The sequence below is a fragment of the Mugil cephalus genome, chromosome 13 (assembly GCF_022458985.1).
Source record: "Mugil cephalus isolate CIBA_MC_2020 chromosome 13, CIBA_Mcephalus_1.1, whole genome shotgun sequence".
Lineage (NCBI taxonomy): Eukaryota > Metazoa > Chordata > Actinopteri > Mugiliformes > Mugilidae > Mugil > Mugil cephalus.
The window spans coordinates 4801358-4829338 of NC_061782.1; the positions used below are offsets into that span (position 1 = coordinate 4801358).

A 27981-nucleotide genomic window follows, 5' to 3' on the forward strand; every position below is an offset into this window, starting at 1 on the left:
AAAAAAAGGTGTTCATCCACTTCCCTCTCCAGCAAACTCTCAAGACTAGATATCAATATCAAAACAAGAGCAAAAAAAAACAAAAAAACAAGAGGAATGGGGATTTAGAGAAAGGTTACGGTTGTTGTTTTTTGTTGTTGTTGTTGTCAGAGTGTCTGAGTGGTAACAACCTTTCCAAAATAATAATAATAATAATAATAATAATAAAAAAAAATCAGAATCAAACACTACATTCAGTTCAACCTGTATATAAAATGTAGGAAAAATACTTTATTTGGTTAATTTTAAGGCATGTCAAGATGGTGAACCCCACAGGCACTACACAATAATAATACTGGGGCACAAGGGATTGCTACATTCTTTAGCACGTGGCTGGAATCACAGTGTGACCTCGTGCAAACAGAGAGGAAAAAAAAAAAAAAAAAAAAGAAATACTTTTTGGTTAATTTATTGACTTGGATTCTTTGTCGCTGAAAGTCTGATCTAGATCGACAAAAAAAAAAAAAAAAAAATAGTTTGGACGGTCTGTACAACCACATCGTTTATACATTCTACAGAAACATCTGAATCGGGATCCTAGAAATAAAAAAAAAAAAAAAAAAAAAAGGAAAGCCTTCTACAGCACTGACACAACCTCAGGAGGAAACAGCAAAATACGCAAACCTTTTTTTTTTTAATAAACGTAAACAAGGAAACAAAATTAATGAAATAAATATCACATACGTTCTCTTAAATTAAGATTTTTTTTGTTTTTACTCATTTACAATAAAAATAACCGAGTGAAGTTACAAAAAAAAAAAAAAAAAAATAGGAGAAAAAAACATATATATATTACTGTGAAAAGAACATACACTCCACTTTATGCAGATTAATAATGGCGATCATAATTTAAACATAAAAGAATATAGATCTATTGCTTCATCATACTTGATAAATACAGTATGGACACAAATTACCAATGTAGCCTATACTTTTTGTTTTCACAAGATAATAAATAAGTTAAATAGTCCATAGACAGGTATGCACCGCTATGTAAATCACTCAAAAAAAAAAAAAGAAAAAAAAAAAACAGCTAAAAAAATATATATCAACCATCAGCAGTGATTTCCCCCGCGAACAAAAAACCCAAACTCAAGAGTGCTTTTCAAACCAAGCAACAATCTAGACGAGCTGAACGAACCACTGGGTGGCGCTGGGAGAAGGAGAAGAAGAAGAAGAAAGAGAAGGAGGAGAAGAAGAAGAAGAAAGGTCTGGAATGGAAGTAGAAAGTTTCAGAGAAGGAAAAAAAAAAAACACTTTGATAAAGAAGAAGAAAAAATAATAACTGTTACTTTGAGTCAAGGCATATTCTTGGCAGGATGGGAGGAAATCTGAAACCGCTTACAGTCTCTTCTTCTTGTCAAGTCATGTTACGCACACACGCAGACACACACACGCAGACACACAAACACACGTCTAATCCCAGGAAAAGTGTGGCTTGCCTGATAGAGCAAAAAAAAAAAAAAAAAACAACAAAAAAAACAAAAAAAAAAAAGAAAAGAGGGGGCTGCCGTGAGCCCTTGGGCAAGGCACTGTTGGAATGCCTTCTGTTTGCTAGCTAAGGTTTTTTTTTTAATACAACTATATTACATACACAAAATAATAATAATAATAAAAAATAAAAATACACTGATGCCAGGTCAAGGACACTTTCAACTGAATGAAGCTTTTATTGATCCCTGCGGGTGGACCTTCTTCTCTTTGCCCCCCACCAGGGAGGTCAGGGAGGGGTCAGGAGCACCCGTGAAGCTGGTAGGGTTTCAATGTCTTGCTCAAAGGCACTTCAGCAGGGTGGATGCTGCTGGAATCAGGGCACCATGGGGAAGGAAGGAGGGAGGGAGGAGGGGGAGAAGGGGGGGCACATCACTCAGTCTTACCGCTCCCTCCACCACCACCAACACCGCCACCACCACCAGTACTTCCACCACCTGACCAGTCCATAATCCATATGAAAAATAAAAACACCATTTTTTTTTTTTTTTTGTTGTTGTTTTTTTGTTTTTTAAACTTTTTAGTCATCTGAAATCGACAGCCTGCTGAAGATTGGCAACCGTCTTCCTGCGTCCAGACTCGGGGACTCGGAGCCGCTGAGGCTCCCGGAAGAGCTGAGGGACCCGCTCGCGTAGCTCTCCCGGTCAGAGAGCGAGTCTGGCGGGCTGGGAGGAGGCTCGAACACCGGCGACTCGTTGAGGCGGCGCAGCGCCTGCAAGTGGCTCATGTTGTAGGTCGGAGGGGAGGACGGGCACACGTTGCCCTGCATGTTCCCGTAGTAAGCGCCGCTGGAGTGGCTGCCGGCGTAGCCGCTGGGGGTGTGCACGGCCAGGGGGGCCAGCAGGGCTTTTAAGTCCTGTCCGGGGAAGGAGAAGGCGCTGTTGATGCAGGACATGGAGTTGGGGGACAGGACCTCTTCGTAGAAGCTGGAGGCGGAGGTGCAGGAGGAGGAGGAGGCCGTGGTGGGAGGCGGCGGGGTCCGGGACGTGGGGCTGTCGAGCAGGGGCGACTCGAGTCCGTGGTGCGTGGAGAAGCCGGAGAAGCTGAGGCTGTGGTGGAGCTTTGGTCTGTCCCGCTGGGTGTAGCCGAGCTGCTGCTGCTGCTGCTGCGGCGGCAGGACGTCCCTATGCCCGTAGCCGGACCTGGGCTCCCCCGCCGCCTGCACGTTGGCGTTGGCGTGCGGCGCGGGCCGCCGCTCGTCGGCGTTGTGGATAAAGTGACACCGCGGACCGTAGGGGCAGAAACCGATCGTGTGGAAGGTGCGACACGGCTCCGTTTTGTACTTCGGGTGCCGGGACAAGCTCCTCAGCTCGTGGTAGCCGTGAGCGAACTGACATTTCTCCCCGTACTTGCACGACCCGTTCTCCTCGAAGGGCCGGCACAGCTCGGTCTTGTAGCGGGTGGAGTTGATCTGAGAGCCGGGCTTCTGCTGCTGCTGCTGCTGTTGCGGCTGCTGCTGCTGCTGCAACACGGCCCGGTCCCCGTTCTCGCTGTAAGCGCGGTCGCGGAACTTGTTCTCCTTGTTCATGAGAGCCGTGGTGGTGGCGGCGGTGGTGCTCGGCGTGTTCTCCTTCAGGCTGCTGTAGGTGCCCATCGAGTACTTGTTGCCGTTGTTCAGCGCCTCGACGTTGCTGGTGGAGTTTCTGCGGAAGAATCCCGGCGCAAAGGAGCCACCGGAGCCCGGAGCCGTGACCGGAGCCCCCACCGCCTTCTTGTCCAGCATGCTGTTGATGTGTAGGGCGTTCATGTTCACGCTTTTATCCTGGGAAAAAAAAAAAATAAATAAAACATAATAAAAGACGAGAGTCAGCAATGCATTTTTTAGACAACTTTTCTGCAACTTGTTGCACGCTAGCACGCTAACCCGGAGCTGGGGGAAGCTGCTTTACGCTCGCGGTGCAAAAAAAGAAACACAAGGAAAACGCCCGAGTAAACTCGTCAAATATTTACCTTATAATACATCTCCATTTCGTAGAAAGAAGACAAGACGGTCGCTGACATCTCTTTTCCCCAAATTTGCTGCCGCACTCCCTCTTTCATGGAGGACCGAGCAGGATCCCTGAATGCGACGAGCGGTAGTTTGTGCCACGACTGGTTTTGGTTGTGGAGGAGGAAGAAAAATAAGTTGCCTTCAAAAGTTTACGTGCAAGTTTTCTTTCCTTTCTTTCTTTTTCTTTTTTGTATTTTTTTGTTTTTGTTGCTTGCTGTGTAGGTCCGTGCGATAAAGAAGGAAAAGCCGTGAAGGAAGGGAGGGGGATAGGCTTGTATTGTTGAGTTGCGGATAGTTTTATTTCCTCCCCTTTGAGAAGCGCTGAGCCAGAGTGCTTCACTGTGAGCTCGACTTTGTTGCTCGGCTTATTAAAAGGCGGCGCGGCGTCCAGGGAGGGGCGACACGAACTCGCTGCAAAGTTTTTTTTTTTTTTTTTTTTTTTGCGAGGAGCCTCCTTCCTCCTCCCTCCCTCCCTCCCTCCCCCCGCCTCTCCCGAAAAAAAAAAACTTTTTCTGGTTGGCCGCCTATTCTTTAACACCACGCCTTGAAATTCAACCCCTCCACCCACAGCCCCTACCCTCCACTAAACCTTTTTTTTTTTTTTTTTTTTTTAATCACTCAACCAATCTTGTGGAAGTTGGTTTTGCTTTTTTTTTTTTTTTTTGGTTGACTCTCACTGAGAAAGAACCTCATCAAGGGAAACCTAACTCAATCCACATATTCTCACCTGGGTCTTTGCAAACATGGCCGCGGGTCGCGAACCAACAACCTTCTCCCATCTCCCCCCTCCCTCGCTCTCTGGACCGCCGCACTTAGAAACCGACACATGCATTTGTAATGGAAGGAAACTCTCCCCCCTCCTCTCCTCCTCCCCTCCTCCTCCCCTCTTCTCCGTGTGGATGGGGTGAGACCACAAGTATGAGCAGAGAGGAGTCCAGGCAGAGTGCAGCACAATTTTTAGAATCCACTGGTTGCATAATGAACTTCGGCAGAAAGACCTACCCCAGGCCAGGATTCAACACTGGAAACAGGGGCACTTTTTTTTTTTTTTTTTTTTTTTTTGCTCACATGACCCACTTTTTTTTTTCTTTCTTTAATTTTTTAGCTCAACTTTAAATCGCCCACTTTCACCTCAAGATTAGTGGGGTCTGTCGCTCCTAAAGCAAAACACGCAGAGTCACTAAGAGGATTTTCTTTTGTTAAATCTCTTTAAAACACTCCTCCGAAGTTCCTCTCTGATTTAGCCCCCCCCACCATCCCCCTCCCTCCCTGTCCCCTCAATCCCCGAAGGAGAAGAAGTCCCAGACTGCAGGAATGTGTTTTTTATTAGTGTGGAGTAGCGGAGCAACGCTGCCCCCGTGCGGCCAAAATGTAAACTGTCATTTTAGAGTCATCAATTTTCAAGGATGTTTTCTTTTCATCTTTTCATTTTTTTTTATTCCCCCTGCAGTAAATCCAACTAAAACCTGCCTCCTTTACAACAAAGTCAGCCTGTCACCACAACTCCTGCTTTGCAAAGTCAACGTTGCAAATTAGTGTGTGACCCATCTTCCCCTGGATGGATCCGCATGAAAATGTCAAACGACTCCTGGAGTTATTTCAAAAAACACAGTGGAAAGATTGCAGAGTTGGCAGCCCCAGAGCGACAGGACTCTATATCAGGCAGATATTTTAGTTAGGAGGGGTGTAAGAAAACAGCGCAACACATATCACCAGAAAATTGCCGGGTTCGGCAACACTGGCGAGCGTTAAATCTTTTCCGCGTATTATCCTAATTGGAGGAGCGGTTGTAAGAGTTTTCTCTCTCTGTGACATGATTCAGTGTGCCGTGAAGCGCTCATGGTTTGGTTGGAGATGCATGGAAGGAGTTTAAAAAGAAGAAGGAAAAAAAAGGAAAATAGCAACAAGCGGAAAAACAAGTGACATAAGAGGTTGGAATCTACTACTGCCAACCCTAAAATTAGGCTGAGGGCTGCCCCAGGACTATTTGCACTTTGCTGGAGTTGTGATAAATAGTTTAATGTGAAGGACAGACATGGCGAGGCTCCTGAGAAATCCCTCGAACATGTCCTCGTCCCCGCCGAAAAAAAAAAACCGCGCTGCTCCCCATCACACGGCCCTGTTTTTTTTTTTTTTTTATTGGGGGATGTTGCGCTGTTCCAAAACATTGCGTCACTTTTACTGTAACAGGGAACATGGCTACCGAGGAGAGAGGTGGGTCCGGCTGTACGAGAGGGCAGCATGAATCCACACACACACACACACACTGAGAGAGGACAGAGGACAGTATAGTCCATTGTGCCTGCCTCCTAATTATATAACCAGGAAAACTAGAGGGAAGCTTAAAAACGCGGTCCAATGGGAAGAGTCCTGCAGTAAATTAAATATCACAGGAAAATAACACCTCATATAAACACACAGTGTGAGTAAAAAAAAAAATACCACTACTTTGGTGACGTGTCAAGCGCTTTTTTCCTTTTTCACGATCCCAGGGCCTCGGCTCTGAAGCTCGGCTCCCTGCTCCAGTGAAGTCAGCGCCTCCGAGCCTCGGGCGCCAGGCTGGGTTTTTGTTTCCAAATCCCCGGTAGACACGGAGGGAAGCAGAAGGCTCCGCGCGCTCAATGCCGACACTGTGGGAAGTTTGTCGTGTGATTCACACTCCCGCAGATAACGAGGACAGTGCAGCGAGTGTTTGCATCAGCACAGACCCCTCAGACTATTGTTACGGCTTCATGACTGCAGCGAATCTCCACAGGGTTAATGTTATTAATTTATTCTCTAACCCAATAAAACATGAACGCAGGAATGAAATAATAATAGTAAGTTTTCAGTTTAATGTCTTTAATTTTTTAGGAAAAACAGTGGAATAAAAAAAATTAAAAGCAGTAATCAATGGACAACAATCACACACACATAAAAACACAATAAGACCTCCTGCAGTTTCCTTCAATTAAAAGCCTTGGCCACAGTTCCTGTGTCGGTTCATGAAACATGAACAACCGCTCTAGCTCCTCTCCACCAGCCTCTGCAGGACGTCCAGAGCCAGAGCGGCCCTCTGGTTCCTGAGCGTCAGCCGGGCGTGCTCCATGGTGCAGGAGAACTGAGGCAGCGCCGGGAGGGAGTCCAGGCCCCGCTGGGAGCCGACCGCCTCGGCTCCGGCCCGGGCGTGGATTTGGTGGACCTGCTCCGGCCACGCGGCCCCCGGATCCCGGGTCCGCTCGGACGTCGACACCAGGGAGGCGAGGTGTCTGTGGAGGAGCTTCACCCACTGCACCGGCTCGGCCCACAGGTTCAGGTCCCCCTTCTCAAACAGGAAGTCGTCTTCATCCTGGTCACGGGAAAAACGGGAGTCAGTTCACTGGAGGATGAACTATTTATATTCAACCTACTTACCACCTCAAGCCTGGTTAGCTACTTAAACCTGATGCCATATTTACTTTATTTATAGAGCACCTTTCATGCAAAATATGCAGCCCAAAGTGCTTTACATAAAAAACACCAAACAATAAACTCAAGATATATTCCCTTCTCCCACAAACACATGTAAACACCACTTTGAAGTTAAGGAAACACTAGAAAGATAAAAAAATAAATAAAGAAGTGTATTAATTATAATCATAATTTAGTAATTACTTAAAAGATAAAAATACGTGAATAAAAACTGAACTAAAAAGATAAAAATAAGAAAAATTCAGTCAAAAGTCAGATTAAAAAATATAAAATGACAAAATAAATAAAAATCCAATTAATAGCCACACTAAAAAGACAAACTAAAAAGATAAAAAAATATTAAAAAAATAATTAAAATTAAGTTAAAATCTGACTAAAATAATATAAAATGACAAAATAAATTAAATCCAATTAATAAATAACCGGACTAAAAAGATAAAAATAATTAAAAAATAAGTAAAATTCAGTTTGAAGTCAGACTAAAAAATATAAAATGTTAAAAATAAATAAAACTCAATAAATAACCTAAAAGGTAAATAAAATTCAGTTATTTTTTCTCTCTTGTCCACCTATTTTTTTCTTCTCTTTTTGTATTTTACTGTTGTTTCCTGCTGCTGTGGCTTAGATTATACATCTCTTGTATAAGATATACGTACCTTGTACCTTTTTTAAAATACAACATTCAATTAAGTGATTCCAGTTCAGGTTTTTCTTTATTTCTTTCTTAATTTTTTTCCTCTCTCTGTGTCTGTGTGCGTTCTCTCCAGATCCTCCAGCTTCCTCCACCGTCTACAGACATGCTCGTTAGGCTCGTTAATGATTCTTAATTGGCTGTAGGTGTGCGTGTCCCTGAGATAGACTGGAGACCTGTACCCTCACCTCTAACCCTGATACCTTGGACAGACTCCAGCTCCTCCATGACCCTCCACAGGAGAAGCGGTTACAGAAAACATTTTTTTTGATTTTAGCCCAGTTTCCACTAGTTCTCGCTGCTAAATGATCCGTCACGTTCACCAGATGCTGTTGTTTTGTGTTAGTCAAGTTGCATATGGCTTTTAAATGAACTCTTTCTGTTGAATGAAAACAGTTGCATGTGACTGAAGCGTAGTTCATAGTCTCATAATGAACCTCCTCTATAGAAGAACGTTTCTACCTTCGTGCTGTCGACATTGGTTTGTTGTTACACCTCGAAAACGCTGGTTAGCGACTGGTCAGCTGTGTTTATTTGGTTTAACATTATAGTGATAATATTAGTTAATATCAAGACTTTTTTTAAAAAGTTCCCAGAGCTAAATCCAAGGTAAATGGAGCGAATCTGGAGGCCAGGTCAACACCTTGTGCTGCTCTTCATGTTTCTTCTGAGTTGTTCCTAAACCGCTTTTGGGTGTGTGTTTGTGTTTGTGTGTCTTTCAGTCTGGTCTCGGTGGGAGCTCCACGTCTAAGTGAAGATGACGAGCAGATATTTTGACTACTCATGTGAGCACAATAAGGGAACGGACTCACCGTCCCCGTGAGACAGACACCGTGTTAAACCAACATTAACACGCGGTCAAACTGTTTTAATTCAATAAATAAAGAAAAAAACGTCCGTGCAGGTACATAAGAGCGGTTTCCAACCTTATAGTTTATGCCTGAAATGTCAGAAAGCCGAGTACGTGTAGTCTACTGAGCAGCGAACACCTCGCTGCGTTCCTTTTACTGAGCACCATGTTCTTGCAACACAGTGTAATAATCCAACTTGTCAATACGCATCTTCCCAGAGGACAGAGACAAACGAATGAAAATCTTATTAGAGAGTAACAGCGCGATACTGACCAGGCTGGAAGATTGACCTGCAGCTACATCCCTGCTGCTGCTGTTCTCCTCCTCCTCCTCCTCCTCCTCCTCCTCCCCCAGCAGCCACTCTGTCAGAGCCAGGACTCCAGCTGGTACCTGCCCCCACGTCCCAAACAGCCGACACAGCAGCTCCACGGCCGCGTCCAGGGAGGCTGGAGGACACATGGACGCACCTGCAACGTCTGAGGACGGAAGAGGACAGAGATATGGTCTCTTTTTAAAAACCTGCACATTAAAAATCTTGTGCTTCAAGTTCTTGAGGGTCTGGAGATGAGGTTCCTGTGTTTACTGGAGATTTACTAAATTAGGTTGAACAATATAAACACGTTTTAACAGGGGGTCCTGCATCAGGTCACAAAAACCTTTGATTAGACATTTGTTATATATATTTTTTAAAACTTTTCCATCACAATTTTATATTTCCTTAAACACAAATCCATCATATGTTAGTAAATTGTTGCACATATTTGAACCTGTGCATTATTGGAATAACTTTATACAGAACACATATAGTAGGTGAAAAACGTTGACGACTTCTGTGCTATTCTGTTATAATTGAAAGTTTAATGCAGTGTTTTCAAGCTGGTGCACGTCTGTATTGTTGGAACAGCTGATCTATAAGAGTTGTGCATTTTAATTCAGTAGATATGTTCGATTAGACGGAGCCGAAGTCTATGAAGAGCTGCTGCTTTTAGTCATTTTTAGCAAACTAATGCACGTCAGATTTAAATATTTTGGAACAGCTGATCTCTAACAGCTGTATGTTTTGTTCTCATGTTAGCAGATATGCTAGATCAGGGTTAGCGCTGATGCTTCCCAGCGAGAAGAGTCTCTCTGGGTGGAGTTTGCATGTTCTCCCTGTGTCTGTGTGGGTTCTCTCCAGGTTCTCTGGTTTCCTTCCACCCTCCAGAGACAAGCTCGCGGTTCTAAACGGGTTGTAGGTGTGAGTGTGAGTGTATAGGCTGCAGCAGCCCACTAGTGAGGACGAGTGACAGTAGAAGATGAGACGTTGGATCAGACTAAAAACGAACTCTGCATCAAACAGACTCTGACAGAAACGTAACCACGTGAGACGGCCACACAGAGCACGAGAGCCGTGACCGGTCGCTTCTCGGGTGGAAGCATGTTTCCACTTTAGTATTTCCAGCTGCTTCTCCATCTCTGCAGAATTGATTGTTTTGGATCAATAAAGATGGAACACATGGAGGAGAGGTTAACTGAGGAGGCTGTGTGACGCCTGGAGCAGGAAAAAAAAAAAAAAAAAAAAAAAAGAAGAACCCGAGTGGCAAATAAGACGCCAGAGTGACGAGCGCACGAGTGCGACACTGGTTCACGCTGGTAGAGGCCACGTGCACGAGTTCTACCATCGCAGCAGAACCTTGAATGAGCCCTAAGACTCGAGGCCAAACACCACAGGACGTCCTCAGGAGGACGCCCTGAGGACGTCCCCATGTCCACTCTCTCTATGAAAACATGTTTACTACCTTCACCTCCCTCACTAACCTGGGTTCTTGTGGAAACGCGACCGTTTGGTGGATGCGCTGAGCTCACAACTCTGCTCTAAACGCCAGTGTGTGTCTGTGTGTGTCTGTGTGTGAGTGTGTGTGTCTTCGTCTTCTCTGGGCTTGGACAACCTTCTGGGAAACAAAACTATAACTCATATAACCAACCACCATCACGGTGGTTATGAGTGGATTCAAAAATATTCCCTGCAAGTTCCACCAATGCACACACACACACACACACACACACACACACACACACACACACACACACACACACACACACACACACACACACACACACACACACCCTTGAAGTCAAAGCGTTGCTCTTAGTGCTGTTTACGTGTTAATGAATGGACTGCCTCGATGTGTAAATGATATGTTCATGTGTCACTTGGTGACTTCCAGTAAGACACATTAAAACGCATGAAAAATGATTTTCTATTTGTAGCCGTCCACAGTTCTGTTGCCATAACACTCCTGCACACACTCGAGGAGGCGAGGGGGCAGGCCTGTCCCGGGTCCGTCCTCCCGCAGCGTTGCACAAGAGCCCGAGCGCGAGGACGCAACACAACACAACGCAACGCAACGACGCCAGTTGTCCACGCGGCGAGACTCCGACCCGCGTTGTTGTTGCTGCTGCTCTCCCACCTTGACCATCCTCACCCACCGCAGCTGACACCCAGATAACACCACACACTTCAAAAGGCTTCCAGAGCCACCAGCCAAAACACTGCCACTGTGGGAGGAGAGAGGAAGGGGAGGAAGGGGTGGAGGTGTACGCAACCCCCATCAGCGCACACACACACACACTAGAGGAGTTGGGAACCCAGATTGTTTTTCGTCTTCAGAGCGGAGGCGTAAAAATCGCAGCAGAGCCTGGAGTCTGAGAGGGGATCGCGGCCTGTGAACGTCGGAGGCCGCTGATTGAACGGCATTAGGGGCAGAATTAAGAGTTTAAGAGCTCGAGTGACAAATTCCTTTATTTCACCGAGAAGCCTCCTCTGCCCGGGACGGCCCCCGCCCGCCCTCTGAAGTCAAACCTCTAACGGTGCGACTCCCACCCCCTGAAACGTTAAGGGACATAATAGGAAATTTTAGCTGCGTTCAATTTATCTGCTTTTCTATGGTTGTTTCACACTTCGCTTAACGCGATTTCCCGCTTTGAGTGGAAAAAAAGCCTTTCTCAAGGGGATTGTCTTTCAGGACGTTAGTGGAGTGAGTGTGTGTGTGTGTGTGTGTGTGTGTGTGTGTGTGTGTGTGTGTGTGTGTGTGTGTGTGTGTGTGTGTTGGCATACGTTTAGTTCTAATAAGGTATCGTTTTGTGATGAAAGACTGACAGTCTATCTGCAAATGACAATATCACATTTAAACATGCTTATACACCGATCCGCCATAACATTAAAACCCCTGATGGGAGAAGTGAATAACATTTAAACCACCTTGTGACAATTCAATGTTCTGCTGGGAAACTTTTGGACCTGGGATTCATTCATGTGGATGTTACTTAGACATGTGGCACCCCCCACCCCACAGCAATGACACTCCTTAAAGGCAGCAGCCATAACACAAAAAACACTTTAGGAACAACCTAAAAAAAACAGCACAAGTTGTTGACCTGGCCTCCTAACCCTCCCCTCGACCCATAGAACCCAAAGGCCTATGTAAATCTCATCATAAAGTGACTCAAGGTCCAAGCAGGCATATTAAAATTAGAAACCTTTAGCTGATAACAGATCGGTGCTTAAGTTGGATGATGTGTTGACACGCTCAAATTCGGTAATGACCTCTTATTACAATCCAGTCAAAATCTGAAGCTGTGACACTCAACTGGTGCTAGTGGAAATGTATTAGGTCATAGGTCTTCAAAGGGGGGGTCTGCAGGGGTGTCGCGAAATCTTTGGTTGATTGACCTTTTTTTATATATATATATATATATATATGTATATATATATATATATATATATATATATATATATATATATATATATATATATTAAATTCACATTAACATGACTCCAAGGTATTTTATTAATGGGATAAATGGAGGCAGACGAACTTATCTCTCAGTCAGAACTCTTCACTCATTCATGAATACAGGAGCTGTCTCAACAGTCAGTCACACTAGACCTGTCAATCTAAGCCTCCTGTACACAGCAGCCCCCTCATTTAATAGCTTCATTTTGGATGCAAAATGATAATAATAATGTATATTTATAAACATCACTCGGCTGAGTTTATTACAGAACACATATAGTAGGTCCTTGGCCTGAAAAGCGTTGAAGACCCCTGTATTAGGGAACAGATGGAGTGAGTGAGATATATAATCAGAGACAAGAGTCTGTTCGACATCCAACCAGACTGTTTTTAATATATATATATATATTTATCAATCTGGACCATGCAGTGATGGAGCCTTGGTGTCTACTAGCGACGTGCAAAACCGAAGCAGCTTGTGCTGCAGCTTCAGGACGATCTTGAAATCTTTGACTTCAGATGGGACACGTCTAAGTCCTGGTGCTAAAAATGAGATAATCTACTGTTGAAACCTACGGTTGAGATACGAAAAAGGAAATGACACCAGAGGAAGAGGACAGCTGTTGTTTCACACAAAACTCAAGTAATCTGATCTTTCATCTGATTCATTTCCTTCCTGGTGGCTGTACAGCTTATCTCATTACGCACATCGTATACTCTCACCTTTTTTTTTTTTTTTTACAATATTAGCTTCTATAGCACAGCATCACAAGGAGCTCGTGGACATAACCCACACACGGCATGAGTAAAAAAATAAAGAAAAACCTTCTGAAATCTCCGGGAAAAGATGAAAGGAAACATTTTTTTAGGACAGAATTTGCTGAATAGTGGAACCAGCTGGGGAGAGGAGGCCTGGGGTGAGGGGGGTCAAGGTCTCCCCATTGGGGTGAGGATAAAGGGAGGGTGGCTGTGACGAGGCTTTATCGGGAGCCTGTCAGGACGGTGAAACGAGAGAAAACTCGAACGTCTCGCGGGTCACGCTCTTCCACTCGTCCCGGCTCCATCGCTTCATTCCTGGGCTCGGTCGCCCACGTCTGTGGGGACTCGGGTCGGGTCGGCCCCTCCCTTCCCCCCCTTCCTCCCACGCCCACTCCACCTGGGAGCTGCTGCAGCGTTGCCCTTGGACCGCGGTGCAGGTCCCTCGGCTCCACCTGCCCCGTCCCCACAGTCGGGGCTTTATTCTGCGCCGCCCGGACAAAGACTATCTGTCCAACCAGGGGCCTCAGAGATACACCAGGATTTAATCTACAGGCGGGAACTCATCAAAGAGCTGCCAGCAACAAAGGCCAGCTGTGGGGTCGCCTCGCGTCGCCCGCGTCTAGACCAAGAATTTGCACTTAAAAAGACCAACGGCCAGATAACACGTACGTTCTGCACCTGCATGAGGTGAAGTAACTCTTCATACCAACAGGTGGCGCTAGCTCTCACTCATCATTCAAAAGGGGAAACGGGAAACTAGCTACGAACTGGTTTCTCCTGAATCATGCTGGTTAGACGTTCTATGGTCTCATTTAACCAATTCAGTTTCAATTTATACAAAATCAACTGTAGATCATATTCTAACTCTAAACTGAAAAAATTCTAAATTTACATCCTAACATTTAATATAAGTTATTATTATTTTTACTATTTTTAAGTCTGATGTTCGTAGTTGGCTTCATAAATTTACTCTCCGTCTTTTCCGTCAAGTAACTGTGACGCCTTCATGAAAACTCGGAAATTCTTTATTCCAACTCGGACATGTCAGACTTCTGATATCAAAGCGTTCGCGTTACACGTTAACAAGGAGGAGAAAAACTAAGTTTGGTATATTATCACTGTCTGCTGAACATTAAAATACGAGCCGCAGTAATTTATCACAGTTCATTTTTTTTCACCGAGTTGTCTTGAACGCGGCATCGGCTGGATCGCAACCAAGTTTTCCAAGACCCCCCCCCCACCCCCATCCTGCGCCTGATTGGCTGGTGACGATTTTCGTTTCTACTCCCTGCTTCACTTTCAACAATAGCAACTGAAACTTTTGCCGAAATTTCACCAAAGACGACCTGTGCAAATGTTTCTACCTCTGACATCGACTCACTTAACCTTTCCTTGATGTGTTCAGTCTTTATTTATCCAAAAAAAAAATAAAATAAAAAAACTTTAGAGGTGGAGAAGCAGCCGGAAATACCACAGCACAAACAGGCCACTACCAAGGGGGCCAATCACAGCTCTTGAGGTCTGTGCCGCCACAACCTGTACTTACATTTCTGTGGAAGTGCACGTCAGGCTGTGGCTTTATTGATGCAGAATCATAAACTGCCCATTGGCATCATCGCATCAGCTTTTCTCGCTAAAATCTGATCCCGATTCAGGTTTATCTGTCATGTGCTGGAGAGTTAACAGACACTGCTCAGCGCAACAAACTGAGCGCAGAAATTCAGAATTTACAGCATAAATTGTGTGCATGTTGCACACTGTGAGTACAGCAGTGTGCCCGCAGTAAAGGTGCATGTTCAGCCTCCAGAGGAGAGTCTGCTGTGAGCGGAGGAGGCGGTCGCTCTCAGAGCTGCAGACGCTGCGTTGGAGACAAGACACCAGGAAGCATAGGTGTGAAATAGTGAGAGAGGTGCAAAATAAAAACACACCGTTTATAGCCCCAACTTCCTCTGGTGGTTGACGAGAAACAGAACGCGGAGATCAAGAGGAGGAGCAGCAACAACAACAACAGCAGCAGCAGCAGCAGCAGGAAACGTCACAAATAGTAAAAAACAAAAAAACAAACAAAAAAGCAGCAGCTAAAAGTGACAGCCAACGTAAAAAATGATGCTCTAAGAATATGAGAATATAACTCCTGAAGCTTTGGCCATGAAGGCCGGTCTGAGCTCCGTTCAGTGAAAGGACCGAACACAAGTCAACGGTTCCCTCGGCAGGAGGCCGACGGAGGCTCCCGTCTGTCTCCATCCACCATCAGCTACAGTCAGAGCCCATCACAGAGGATTCACAGATAACTGATCTCTCTCTGTGGGACGACACCTCGTCTCAAAAGGTCAAAGTAGAAACTGTGAGGCCCACACAGGATGACACACACACACACACACACACAGGCTGCTGCTAAGTTTCAGATCCAGATTCATACTTTATATTCAGTGTGTACACATGGCACATAACAGAACATAATATGTTCTGTTATGTGCATAATATGTAAGCACATAAAGCACTCAGCATTTAACATATAACACACAGAACAAGTCACAAATATCACAGTTACATGAGAGATATGACGACGAAAAACAAACCAAAAAATCTTTATATTAAAGATTTAAATAAAGCTGGTTTCATATGCTGCTGCTGTGTTGGATTTATTCACCGTACGACTCTTGTGTGGGTGATGGAGTCTGTTGATTTTTTTCCAGAAGTTGATGCAAACAATGCAAAGTGGAAACATTGACCTCCTGAGACCCAGCGTCCTCATATGGGGACGTTATGTTTTAGGTTTGTTGCAGCTTCTTATTCTGCTTCATTCAGACCTGTTGTCCTCATAAGGGGACACTTTTATCCGCCATGTACTGTCAGTGAAGGGTCAAAACAGTTGTTTATTTATTCTTATTAACTTTTCTAGTTTGATGTCACATGAAAATTTAACAAATTCTCAAGTACTTGTTTGAGGACGTTGGTATTTCAATTATGCTTTTGCTTTTATATTGATTCCATATTTTTTTTTTCAGTTGATTATTTGGTTTATTCTTTCATTTCAGAGAAAAATGAGACATTAAACTTTATACAATTCAATAAAAAAGAAAGAAATATTAGAGTGTTCTAAAACTTTTGACTGGTGGTGTATATGCCAATACTTGTATATATATATTTTTTTTTATTTTATCTTATTTATGTTTTACACAGTCCACTCTTTACTCTTGTTATTTTTCTGCTCCTTTGTTTTCTGTTGCAAACTGAGATTCCTCCATTGCAGGACAGATAAAGGTTTTCTAATTCTAATTCTTTATGAAATGACAGTAAAGTTGAATCTCATCTAATTAAAGTCACAGATGCATCTTCCCTTTTTGGTTAATGGTATTCGCCCGTAATGCAAATCAAAGCAAACCCACAATGAACAGACAACAAGCTGAGTAGTAAACTCAGCTTTCAGGGTTAAACGTCCTTTTGTTATGCAAACGCAGTTGTCCGTTATGCAAATACTCCTCATTCACGGCGACGGCTCTGACAGTTTTAGAAACTACTTTAGATGTGTTTTAAGTCACAAATTCAAGCACCTATTTCCTGAAGCATAAGAGTGCGGCCGATTCATTAGGTACACTCTGCGATAACTAACGCACTTCACTGTACTCGCTTTCGGTTTTAGACATGAGCCGTTTCAACCCCACGGAACAAACCCAATCTTGATGAAATCCACCACACCAACTCTCTGCGAGGGCTGAAGTAAACACAGAAGTGACCGACTTTCAGATCTGGGTCTGATTACGAGCGTTTCGCAATAACAAGAGGACTCATAACGAGGACGGCTGAGTTTCACACAGCTGAAGATTGTGAAACGGCCGCGCCGCGCTGAGCCACGCCGAGCCGAGCCGAGCCACCCCGCAACCCGCCTTTATCTGCAGAACACATCACGGTTTGCGTACCGCAACCCCACTGCTGTAAACAGTAGTGAGAACACAACATGCGCCCGGAGGCTGAGCCCGAGGTCATCAGTCACTGCTGCAGACATGTGGCTTTATTTCACACCACCCACAGAGATATTAAAATCTCATTCCCCCTGCGCCGCTGCTCCGGGTGAAAGAAGTTTGTGTGTATCCACTCGACGGTGAAATAACAGACGATTTATTCCAAAAGTAAAGTTTAGAGCTGCAAATCAGAGGCTGAGACGACAAAGGCAGGTTTAATGGCTGAGTGAGCGTCGGACCGAAATAGGCCCTCGGCCTGTTTAATGAATGTCCTTCGGCTTCCAATCATCTGCGTCATCCACTGTAAATGAATGAACGGCGTGGAAGGCGCACATGAATGGCATTATTCTGGAGCGGTGTCTTTACAGTAAGCAAAGTGGGGTAGTGCCGCGTGTTTTTATTTGAGCGCGCTTCACTGGGGATGGAAATACGGGAGCGTGAGGACTGAACTTTAGTTACCTCCGGTCGTCGGGCAGAACTGGAGGGAACAACGGATTATTTAGAAGAAGCCACTATTCGGCAGATATGTTGATTCATTCCTTCGCGCGGATGAGAAAATATTTATCTCGCTCACACATGGAGGATAAATAAGAAGCTGGCGGTTGATTAGCTCAGCATGCACGATCAGGCATAACATTATGACCACCTTCCTAATTCTTTGCAGGTTTCCCTTCAGCTTCCAAAACAGATGTGGCCTTCTGAGGGTGTCCCATGGCGTCTGGTAACACGCTGTTGTTAGTGGGGGGGTCTTTGGGTCTCGTGGGTTGAGGGGAGGGGCCACAGATACTTGAACATTTTGGGATCTAGTGAATTTTGAGTTTACTTTACATGTTTTTTTTTGAGTTGTTCCTAAATCGTTTTTGTTTGTGTGTCGGGCTGCACCTTGCTGCCATCAAGGTGTGTGATTGCTATGGGGTGGGGGGGTCCCTGGTCTGGTCTGGTCTAGGTGGGTGGTACACATCCACATGAATGAATGAATGCCAGGTCCAAAAGTTTCCCAGTAGAACAATGAACTGTCACAATGTGGTCGATGGTGTTCACTTCTCTTTGGAGTAGTTTTAATGTTATGGCTGATCAGTGTATACACACTGAAATATATGCATCAATATAATGTATTGTTAATCAGGTAGGTTGGTCAGGAGCAAGAGTGTGATGATGCATGATTGTGGTATTTAGAAAAATATTAAAATACAGAGAAACTGTGTAAACTTTAGATTCGAGAGACGTGTGGGAGAGACTTTTCTGGTCTTTTCTGTTTGATTATTAAACTGAGGACAAACCAGCTGAGGGTTCATAAATGCAGGCAGAGGCACGACTGTGAATTCCTCTTCCATTAATAGAATATCACCTTATACATCCAAAGACCGTGCACTGGCATCTAAAGACAAACAGTAAATAGTGTCAGGTTCTTCTTTATGCTCCATCGTGCTATTCAGATCCAACATGGCGGCCACAGGTATCTGTTCCATTTTGGTTTGGCCTGTGTTTAATTCATTCATCATATTTAGATTCATAACTAAGACAGATGCTTAATGTCCAACACACCACTTCTAATTATGAATATAGTGATTTTTAGTAAAACGTGAGCTCTGATTTCTTTTCTTAGTTCGTGTTCCTGATCAGAATTCAAATCACAGCTTTCTCACGAACCCGAGTCCCATCCACCAAAGCCGTCTGTGCTCTATATATAAAGTGATCCCTCTGTTCGTGCCCAGGACCTGTCACAGCGCTGGAGGTCCACCAAGGGCGAGCGGAGTTTGATTTCAGACCCAATTAGTCTGGAGGTATTTGGGTTGTGCTGCTGCTGCTGCTCTTTCTGCTGCTGCTGCTGGTGGTGGTGATTTGGAGGGGGGGGGGCACAGGAGGTTAAATTAGATTTGTTCTTCCCGTCCCGGACAATGGCCGCACTGTGGCTTCACCTGACTTGATGTGAATCTGCGTAAATGTCTCTACAAAACACAACGAACAGGTTTAGATTTTAACTGTGGGAAATAATGACTGAGTAAATATTCCACACTTTACTTCCCGTTAAAGTCCTGGTTTAGTTTAACTTTCAAATTTAAATGACTCGCCTAAAAAAAAAAAAAAAGAGGGACAGGGTGTTTTTTTTTTGCCGTTTCGTGTGTGTTTTGCATTTGTGTGTGTTTGCCGAGCCTCGTCTATGTTCCCACATTTCTCCCGGTTCCTCCATATCAAAGGGCCGAGAGTCGTCGCCTCCGTCTGAAGGAGCTAACACCTCTGATACTTGACTCTGAAACGGCAGGCCATAAAACACACAAACAACCACACACACACACACACACACACACGCACGCACACACACACACACACCTCTCCGTGCATGACGGCCTGGCCTGACGGGGATGGGAAAGACACAGAGACACGCAAACACTCTCACACACAGACACAAACACACACACGTTGCTTTATTTTTTCCCACAGCCACATACTCGTATCTGTATCTATAGTGTGGAGCTGCATGTTGCTCTAGTCTGGTTCTTTTAGCAGCATCGTGGCTCCACGTTAATACACATTATTGCACCTTATTAATCCTTCCTATATATATATATAATATATATATATATTTTACTTATGTCTATTAGTATTTTATTTTTACCAGATTTTAACATTTGGCCACAGTGAGACTGAGCACTTTAATGACATCTTCATGCATATTTAAACAAAATATATACTTATTTTTAATCTATTTATACAGTTTTATTAGATACAGTTTTTTTTTGGACCGTCTCCTGGGGAACTCTGCACAAAAAATCCTACTTTACTCAGCTGGTCTGTGCACAAAATGGCAAGTAAAGTCCTTGAATCTTGAGAATTTATATTATTTTTTAATTATTTTATGTTTTTTCACCACTTTTCTTTCTATTTGTGGTTCTCAAGAGCATCCAAGATAGCAATGCCGAAATTCATGGGGCTCAAATAGTGAAACAGTGGTTCATGGAGCATGAGACCAGGTCATTTTCACACGTGGATTGACCGAGTCCAGACCTGAACTCCATTGAGAATCTTTGTGATGTGCTGGAGAAGGCTTTTAATACTTTCAATATAAGAAAATTAATTTAATGCAACACAGGATGGAAATAAATCTTGTGTCATTGTAGAAGCTTCTTATGGAAACAATGCCACAGAGAATGCAGCTGGAATCAAAGCTAAAGGTGATTCCAGTCAAATATTAGAGTGTGTGACTTTTCTTTTGGCCATTTATGTCAACCATTGTTGATGAATTGTGCATATACTGCAAGTATTACATTTATGGAACGACCAGTTACACTGTACTTTTGTTGTATGTTGTAAAACTTAAATAAAAAGTCTGAAATTTATCGTAAATGACTAAATTAATTTGTGAAAGCAGCTCCACATTTACACATGCAGATCTGAGTGCAGACATAGGTCTTATCTATTCAACTCTCAGCATGAAACCAAATTTCCCAAAATGCGTCATTTCGCAAAACTTTCCTTTGAAGACAAAGTGGAGGAGGGAGACGCATTAGCAGAGTAAATCTGAACAATCAAACGGGTACGTCATGATGAACGGATTTTCGTAAGAGGTGAACTTAGGCCAGACAGGCTTTTGTTGAGGTGAACTCTAGTGTGTCTGGTTTAAACAAATGGATTTCCAATTTAAAGCAAAATTGACATTATAAAGTCTTATCTGAGTTACTTTTTACTGACACGTATTAGAGCGTATAATGGATTCGCATTTAGCAAACACAAATTAAATGTAGATGTAAACGCAGTTCCTGGAATGAATCCTTCGTCTGTGCAACTTCAAATGCAGCGTAACAAAGATACGATAAGAGAATTTTGTTTCAACTTAATGGTTTTACCTCGTTATGTTTTTACTTGAGTTACCGCAGCAATAACTACCAGACCAGTTATCTGAGAAGTTATCTGTGTGTTCAGCCATTGAGGCCTTTCAACCAGAGACTGCGTAAAGAGGAACAGCTCCTCTAAGTGAAGCCAAAGCAAGTGGAGCTCCCCCTGGTGTCTGGCTGCAGTATAGGTCATAAGCTCCGCCCCCTCCATGTTAGTGGATGGGACTTGGGCCAAACTAAGACATCAATACAGTTTTTATTCAGTTATTCAGTTAATCAGTAGTTGGAGGAATCTTGTTGCATGTTAATGCTAATGCTAAACGTGAGCTAACGCATCTTCCAAGTAGTTGCATTTACTACATTACGCTCCAAAGTGGTTCCACTTACTTCTTGTAATATCTTTGTTGGAGAGGCTTCACTTGATAAAGAAAGACCTGACTTCGTCCCCTCTGTGTCCTACTTTGGTCGAATCGTCCATCCAGTGTGTGAGAGTGTAGGAGTCGGTGAATATAGTCCCATCAGTCATAACACTCATGGTCTCAGGGAGTGAGCGTATTAGTATATTCTCTAAAATATGCATTTCAAAGCCATTCTTGCCAAAACAGTCCATTAAAATGAGCTAACAGGCGTTTACTAGCTAAAGTCTTTGACATGTTTTGCCTCCAGCTAAGCCCCGCCCCTTTCTTGTCATTATACACTGTATAATGAGATTGGAGCGCTCCTCCTTTTCAGTGCAGACACAAAGTATATAGGAAATAGTGCAAAAGGTGCAATTTACACATTGAAAATATACAAAAAATATAAAAATAAATGTTCCCAGTTCGGACAGATAGCAGCAGTGGCAAAAATGTATTGCTCAAAGTGAAAACGAGTATAAGCAGAATAGTAGCATCAGTGTAGGTAGGATGATGCTTTAATGGGCCTTCACCAGTCCAGACTCCCACTCTCAGCCACACACTTTCTTTGTCTCTAGCTGCTCAGTGTTCTCCCAGTCATGATGACTTCACTTTGCCAAAGCTCCACGATGTCCTTCCAGCAGCCTGCTGTGCGTGTAATTTTAGAACGGCTTTAAAAGAGGAAAGATGACATGTTTTCTCAAGTAAATGTTTTGTTTTTTACTCTCGGCTCGTGATGCGATTTCTTTCGGGTTTTTCTGTCGTTTCTCATTTGCATGAGGAATCCGACTCTCCCGGCCAAGTGCCTCGGCCCGTTTGAAACGAGATAACCCAATTTACAGCCTCGATTCCTTCCCCCCTCTCTGAAAAAAAAAGATGTTGCGCGCGCGGCATTCCTGCAGCGGCTCGCAACACGTGTTCAAATAAACCGAGAATCCAGTGCAATTTTCACGATCATCTCCGCGGTCGGGGTGGGTTTCTGAACGGCTTGGCAGGAGGAGCGGAAGGTCACACCGACTCATTTCAGCTCCCCCCAGCGTGCAGGAGGAAATGTCGGCTATTTTACGGTAAGCAACGCACACTCTCCCCGTCTTTCGGCCTCCCACACACGCACAAACTATAATCTACAAATGAGCAGTGAATCTGGACGGACAAAGGAGGATGTCCCACTCTCACACTAAGGAAACCCACTCTGTAATTATGCCTATTGTGTTGTCTTCCTGTCGCAGAGAAAGAAAAAACCTCTCCATCTTAGTCATGCTGTTGGCCTCCTATCAGATTTTTCGCTGACAGCTTATCTGACCCCGTCTAGCCTTATGCACATAAACACGTATAGAACACACAGACACACACTGCCTTCGGATAAATACTGGTATCAAAACACTTCCAGGAATTTCTGATGTGCTTCCTGAGCCTTCAAATAACGTAATGTGCTCCGCTTTTGAGGGAAGGGCTGCATTTGTATTTATTTATTTATTTAAACACAGGTTAAAATAAAACCGGGGGGGATATCATTTCAGCCCCCGCGCACAAACAGCGCTGCGATGCCATGAGACTTTTTATCCTCTTTTCTTCCCCCCCCGAGATGTTTTCGCTATCTCGTGTTATGTTATGAGATGCTATCAGCGGCGACAGACACAATAAGGGTGGCTCCTGCTGAGGAGCTGAGGAAAAATACAGGAAGTGAGTGTTGTGAGGAAAGGAAGTCGATCTGGGGCTGCTTTGTGAAGAGGGAGGCGGGGGCAGTTGAGAGCTGGCAGCTGTCAGTCCTCTCTTTTAATGCTGTGAGTGTGTGAGCGAATGTTCTTCGGAAAACAGGCCTCAGACATTCCACAAACAATGACACATAACCACACAAACACACACGTTTTGCGCCAATGCATCCAAAGTGCTAAGCTACAATTAGCGCCCCCTTTACTGAAAGGAATGTGCCCCAGCCCTTCACACGAAATGATATCATCAACGCTTTGTCTTTTTTTAACATTTCTATATTGGTGTGTGTGTGTGTGTGTGTGTGTGTGTGTGTCTTTGTGAGTAGTTTTATGTCTTAAGCCACATTTGGATGGGAGCAGCATTATGCTACATGCTCGCAGTGGAAACAGGACTTGCCAGCAGTAGCTCAGACTTTGCCAAAATGCAACCAAGTACAAGCTAAAACATGGCTCAGATGAGAGGAGGGCTGCTCCCAGTTGAGTGACAGCACAACAGCTTCCATTCATCCCATTAGCTTTTTTTTTTTTTTTTTTTTTTATTTTTCAGTTATTTTGATTTATTCTGGATAATGTTTGAGTTACGGGACGACCACCGAGCTCTCAAAAGAACAACAGTTAACTTTGGCAGCGTCACCGGCCAGGGAGTGAAAACTTATCCCCGTGCTCTCTCTGGATGGGAGGTCAGTGGTGTGGGTAGTAATAAAATCACATCCCCTGGAGAAGTCTCTGAATGTGGCTTTACACATGCTTCGGTTGGGGTTTTGCATTTCAGCGAGTGGCGAAGTGAACAAATGTGTCTTCAAATGAAAAAAATAGGGGTCAGCTTTGGGCGGTAGGTGAGTGTCTTTGCCACTACTCAGACACCTGCTGGTGGCTTTTTCAGCAGATTCTGCATGTTGCAGAATGTAGCACAGTGGTGTGGTTGTTAGCACTGATGCGACTCGAGTCGTTCTGTTTCTGTTTGGAGTTTGCATGTTCTCCCTGTGTCTGCGTGGGTTCTCTCTGGGTTCTCCAGTTTCCTCCCACCGTCATTAAAACATGCTCGTTAGGTTCACTGGTGATTCTAAATTGACCGTAGGTGTGAGTGTGAATGGTTGTCACGTGAAAAAAAAAACAATTATTGCCTTAATCTGACTGTAACGGGACAACTTATGCACATGTAAACACGTTACTCCGACTAAAATCTCCTTTTCCGATAATACCAGATAATGCAAATGGAAATTGATTTTCCCAGGCAGGTATACACTTAATCAGACTTTAACTAGACAACGTGTGTATGCGCATGCTCCACAACTGCTGCGCTAGTGTAGGACCCCAACAAAAACCACCAACAAAGCCAGTCGTAGAAGAAGGTAAACAGAGCCGGTAGAAGAACAACCTGAGGGATAGCACCATCTTATCTGCACCGTAAGTAGCGCGCAAGAGCGACTCTTGTTTATTATATGAGGTAATTGGTCAACCAGAAAAGGGAGCTTCTAAAAAGACACATATCGCCACCTAGTGTGTAGGAGGAGGACACGTTCCTGTCAGCTATTTGATTTTCTCCATTGTTTGTAAATTGGGACAAGGACCGCATTCAGAAAGTGAATGTTAACCCTGAGACGGACTGGAGACGCGTCCCAATGACATCTGGGATACAATATGGGATCAAATCAGTGCTCTGTACACGCTTGCTGTGTACAACTTTCTATGTCTTCTATGCAACTGATGTGGCTGAGTTTTGGTTCGCTGGGGGTGGGCATTGGATAGACGACCCCGCAATTTATCATCTCATCATGGTGGCAGAATTTGAGACCTGAGGATCAAGCGTGCATCGAATTGTCAGAGCAGACACACATATATACAATGGCAGCCTAACATCAGAGAATACATACTGCTGTTAGTCTGGCATTGTATATCCTCCATTCTCAAATACTGCCGCCATGATGACCCGCACTACTGGGCCTCAGACTGGCTCTGATTGCACTCAGATTGTTCATAAACCTCCAGCAGATCTTTGCCAGACATAATCAGTTCCCAGTGGAGTGACTCGAGACCAATTTCCCCCTATAAAAATGTTGTGTAGTTGGGAGGAAGTGTAGGCTGGCTAAACTAGCCACCTATTCTATTTTAAATCAACAATACTAGCGGAGTTAGCGCTAGCGTGCCTCCTCTATATCAGTAAGCAGGTTTGTGGAAGAGCCTCTGTGAATAACTGTGAGGATGTACCTGCACCGAGGAGATGAGCTGGTACGTTAGAGATGAAGTCAGACGCTGCATCTCTCACTTCCTGGTCTTCATCCTGCAGCAGCATGAACAGACTCCTCCACAGAGAAAGTGTAGTGGACAGACCTGAAACACACACACACAGGGGTTCATAAAATTACACTTTTTAGTATTTTAGACTATAATTATTTCCGTGAAGTTGCATTAAGTGACACTCACCCAGGGGCAGATGAGGGCTGGTCAGCAGGCTGGGGGCACAGGTGACGAGCACCTGGGCGACCATCAGCTTCACCTCCACAGGCTGCTCCTCGCTGCAGCACGAGCAAACCAACGCCCCCCACTGAGCCAGGCAAGACACTGCGCTCGCACCCTACACGATGGATAGATTAAAATAACACAAGCATTCAGATCATATAGTCATACATTTGGACAGAAGGGTTGGGTGGAGATATTCCAGAGGAAGGTTGAAGTCCTTGGAGACATATTCATAGGTCTACAAGTATATTTAGTTTGAATATTTACTTTTGATTATTTCACAAATTAAACTAGTTTTTCAAAGAAAATCTTTGACAAAAAGTGAGAACACAGGTGTGCCTCACTATCCCCCACCCTGTGACTATTTGGACAAATCTGTTCATTAAGAAAAATATCCAAAAGCGTTAAAGAAAGAGTCCACTTGTCTTTTTAGAGATTTAGATTGAACCTGATGTTCTTTGATATTTACAATGACTTCATGGATCATTCTTTACCTGAGGGTCGCAGTTCACCAGTTTAACCACCAGTTGAGAGACCAGCGTCAGGGCGGCGCAGTGGAGCTCCACGCTGAAACACAAAAACGATTTTAAGTTTATTTCATTTATATAGCACCTTTAAAGCAAAGAGCATTTGCACCAAAGTGCTTCACATTCAGGATGTTGTGTAAAACGTGCAAAATATAGATCAAACATCAATGTATAAAGAAATGAAAAGGTATTAACAGCGGGAGCATGAACAGACTGAAGAGAAGTGGACCTAAAACTGAACCCTGAGGAACGCCACGTAATATTTGCAGGTGTAATATTTGCCAAAATGGATGATTTGAACTTATCTGGTGTAGTTTTAATGTTAAATGTTGCGACGTGACGGGGATTTATCCTCTGTTGCTCTACCCAAGATTTCGGAAAACAGTTTGACGAATAAAATGGACATGACGAATTTCATCCAAGACGTCATTCGTCACTCTGTTATAGAGATGATTTAGTTCAAATTACAGCCAGTGACTAATTGTTTTTTGTAATTTGAGCAAACCAACCCTTTAATTTGACATACTTGTGCAGTGAGAGCATCTTGAAAGTGACAATGCGCTCCTCAGGTCATTCCGTGGAAACCATTATGCGCCGGCACCATCGGCCTCACGCACACATCACTCGACTATATTGACTTACAATCCACAAAAGAAGTGTGCTGGTACTCGCCACTACATTATGGATCACAATAGCCCGAGTGCCATTCAATCACAAGGCAGACAAGGGCAGCCAGCAACCCAATCTCCTCCCACCCCGGCTCTAATCATAACCCTGGGGCCGCTCCGGAGGGAAAGTGGATCCCCGGGTCCAGAGATTGTGGCCAGGAAAAGGCTTTACGGGGGCTATAAGCCTTTGTAATCCAATCCTTAGTCGAGCCTGTATTCTCTTGTCAGGGGTGAGAAAAGTACAGCAGTGGCTTGTCAAGGAAGGTGCGTGTCTGCCAATGCATGTCAAAGGGCTTACAGTATGAACGCACACACACAAATACTGGAACAGAGCGCCAAGTCAGTTTGTGGTAAAAGAGAAAGAGGCCCTATGAGTCATGGTTCTCTCATAAACCTCGATGAAGCTAATGCTTTAGGCCTGACAGGTGTGAATAATCTAATGTAGGAATAATGGTGCGATGAAGGCTTTTCAGAGCACCAATATCAGCTTTCACCCACTTTAAAGTTTCAACCTTTTATTTTTTTTAAGACTACCGTCCCTCTGTGGCTGTGAACCGTTCGGTTACCAAAGTAATGAAGAAGCACGAAGGCAAGCACACAAAGTAGACTTCAGGTGCGCCCAGGTGCAGGTTTAAAGTTCAGCCGGTGAGCCCGTGTGTCCCTGCTCCATGGATTGTGGCTCTGAATGAAGACCTAGCTGCAGCATGAGGGCTCTTTCACAAACCACGAAAATTCAGGAAGAGTGTGTGGTTGCATCTTGCCCCGGAGGACATTCATGTCACTTCCATCCATCACAGCTAAAAGCTGCTCGGGGATTGTTTTGACAGCAAGTTTTCAGTTTCAGTTGCCTCCTTTTTTTTTTTTTTATCCTACATTTACCTTGAAGTAAATCAAAATGGAGCACATTTAGAGAAATACAACGACCAGGCAGAACATTATGACCACCTAGGTCTCCCTTGTGCCTTCAAAACAGTTGTGGCTCATCAGAGGACGGACATGGACCTTCTGAGGGTGTCCTGTAGTGTCTGGCTATGGGTTGATGGGTGAGTCCTCTGTAGTTCATCCCACAGATACTTGATCAGTTTGGGATTTAGAGAATTTAGAGGCCAGGTCAAGACTTTGTGCAGTTCTTCATGTTTTTTGTTTTTTTTTTGTTTTTTTTTAGAAGTGTTTTTGTGTGTGTGTCTATATCAGGCTGCATCCCGCTGCCATCAAGGAGTGTCATTGCTATGGGGTGGGGGGTGTCTGGTCTGGACTAGGTGGGTGCTACATGTCTAAGTAACATCAACAGCAGAACATTTACTGTAAGATGGTCTAAAATGTAATTTACTTCTGCTCTCAGTGGTCATAATGTTATGCCTGATTGGTTTACCTTAT

General features: G+C 44.1%; 2 protein-coding genes across 2 annotated transcripts in view; both read right to left on the bottom strand.

Annotated features, from left to right (window-relative positions):
• Positions 1-250: 250 nt before the first annotated feature.
• Positions 251-3876, bottom strand: zfp36l2 (zinc finger protein 36, C3H type-like 2). The gene is made up of 2 exons (XM_047603331.1): positions 3481-3876; positions 251-3292 (listed from the first exon to the last, which is right to left on the bottom strand). The coding sequence occupies exons 1-2, from the start codon at positions 3568-3570 to the stop codon at positions 2051-2053; spliced, it is 1332 nt and encodes a 443-aa protein (XP_047459287.1). The 5' UTR covers positions 3571-3876; the 3' UTR covers positions 251-2050.
• Positions 3877-6349: 2473 nt separating this feature from the next.
• Positions 6350-27981, bottom strand: part of thada (THADA armadillo repeat containing) — a 111698-nt gene continuing 90066 nt past the window's right edge. Inside the window, exons 34-38 of the mRNA XM_047603736.1 lie at positions 25904-25976; positions 25374-25524; positions 25158-25280; positions 8786-8988; positions 6350-6848 (exon numbers count right to left, since the gene is read on the bottom strand). Of these exons, the coding sequence (XP_047459692.1) occupies positions 6525-6848; positions 8786-8988; positions 25158-25280; positions 25374-25524; positions 25904-25976 (874 nt within the window). The 3' untranslated portion in view covers positions 6350-6524. The remainder of the gene's footprint in view (positions 6849-8785; positions 8989-25157; positions 25281-25373; positions 25525-25903; positions 25977-27981) is intronic.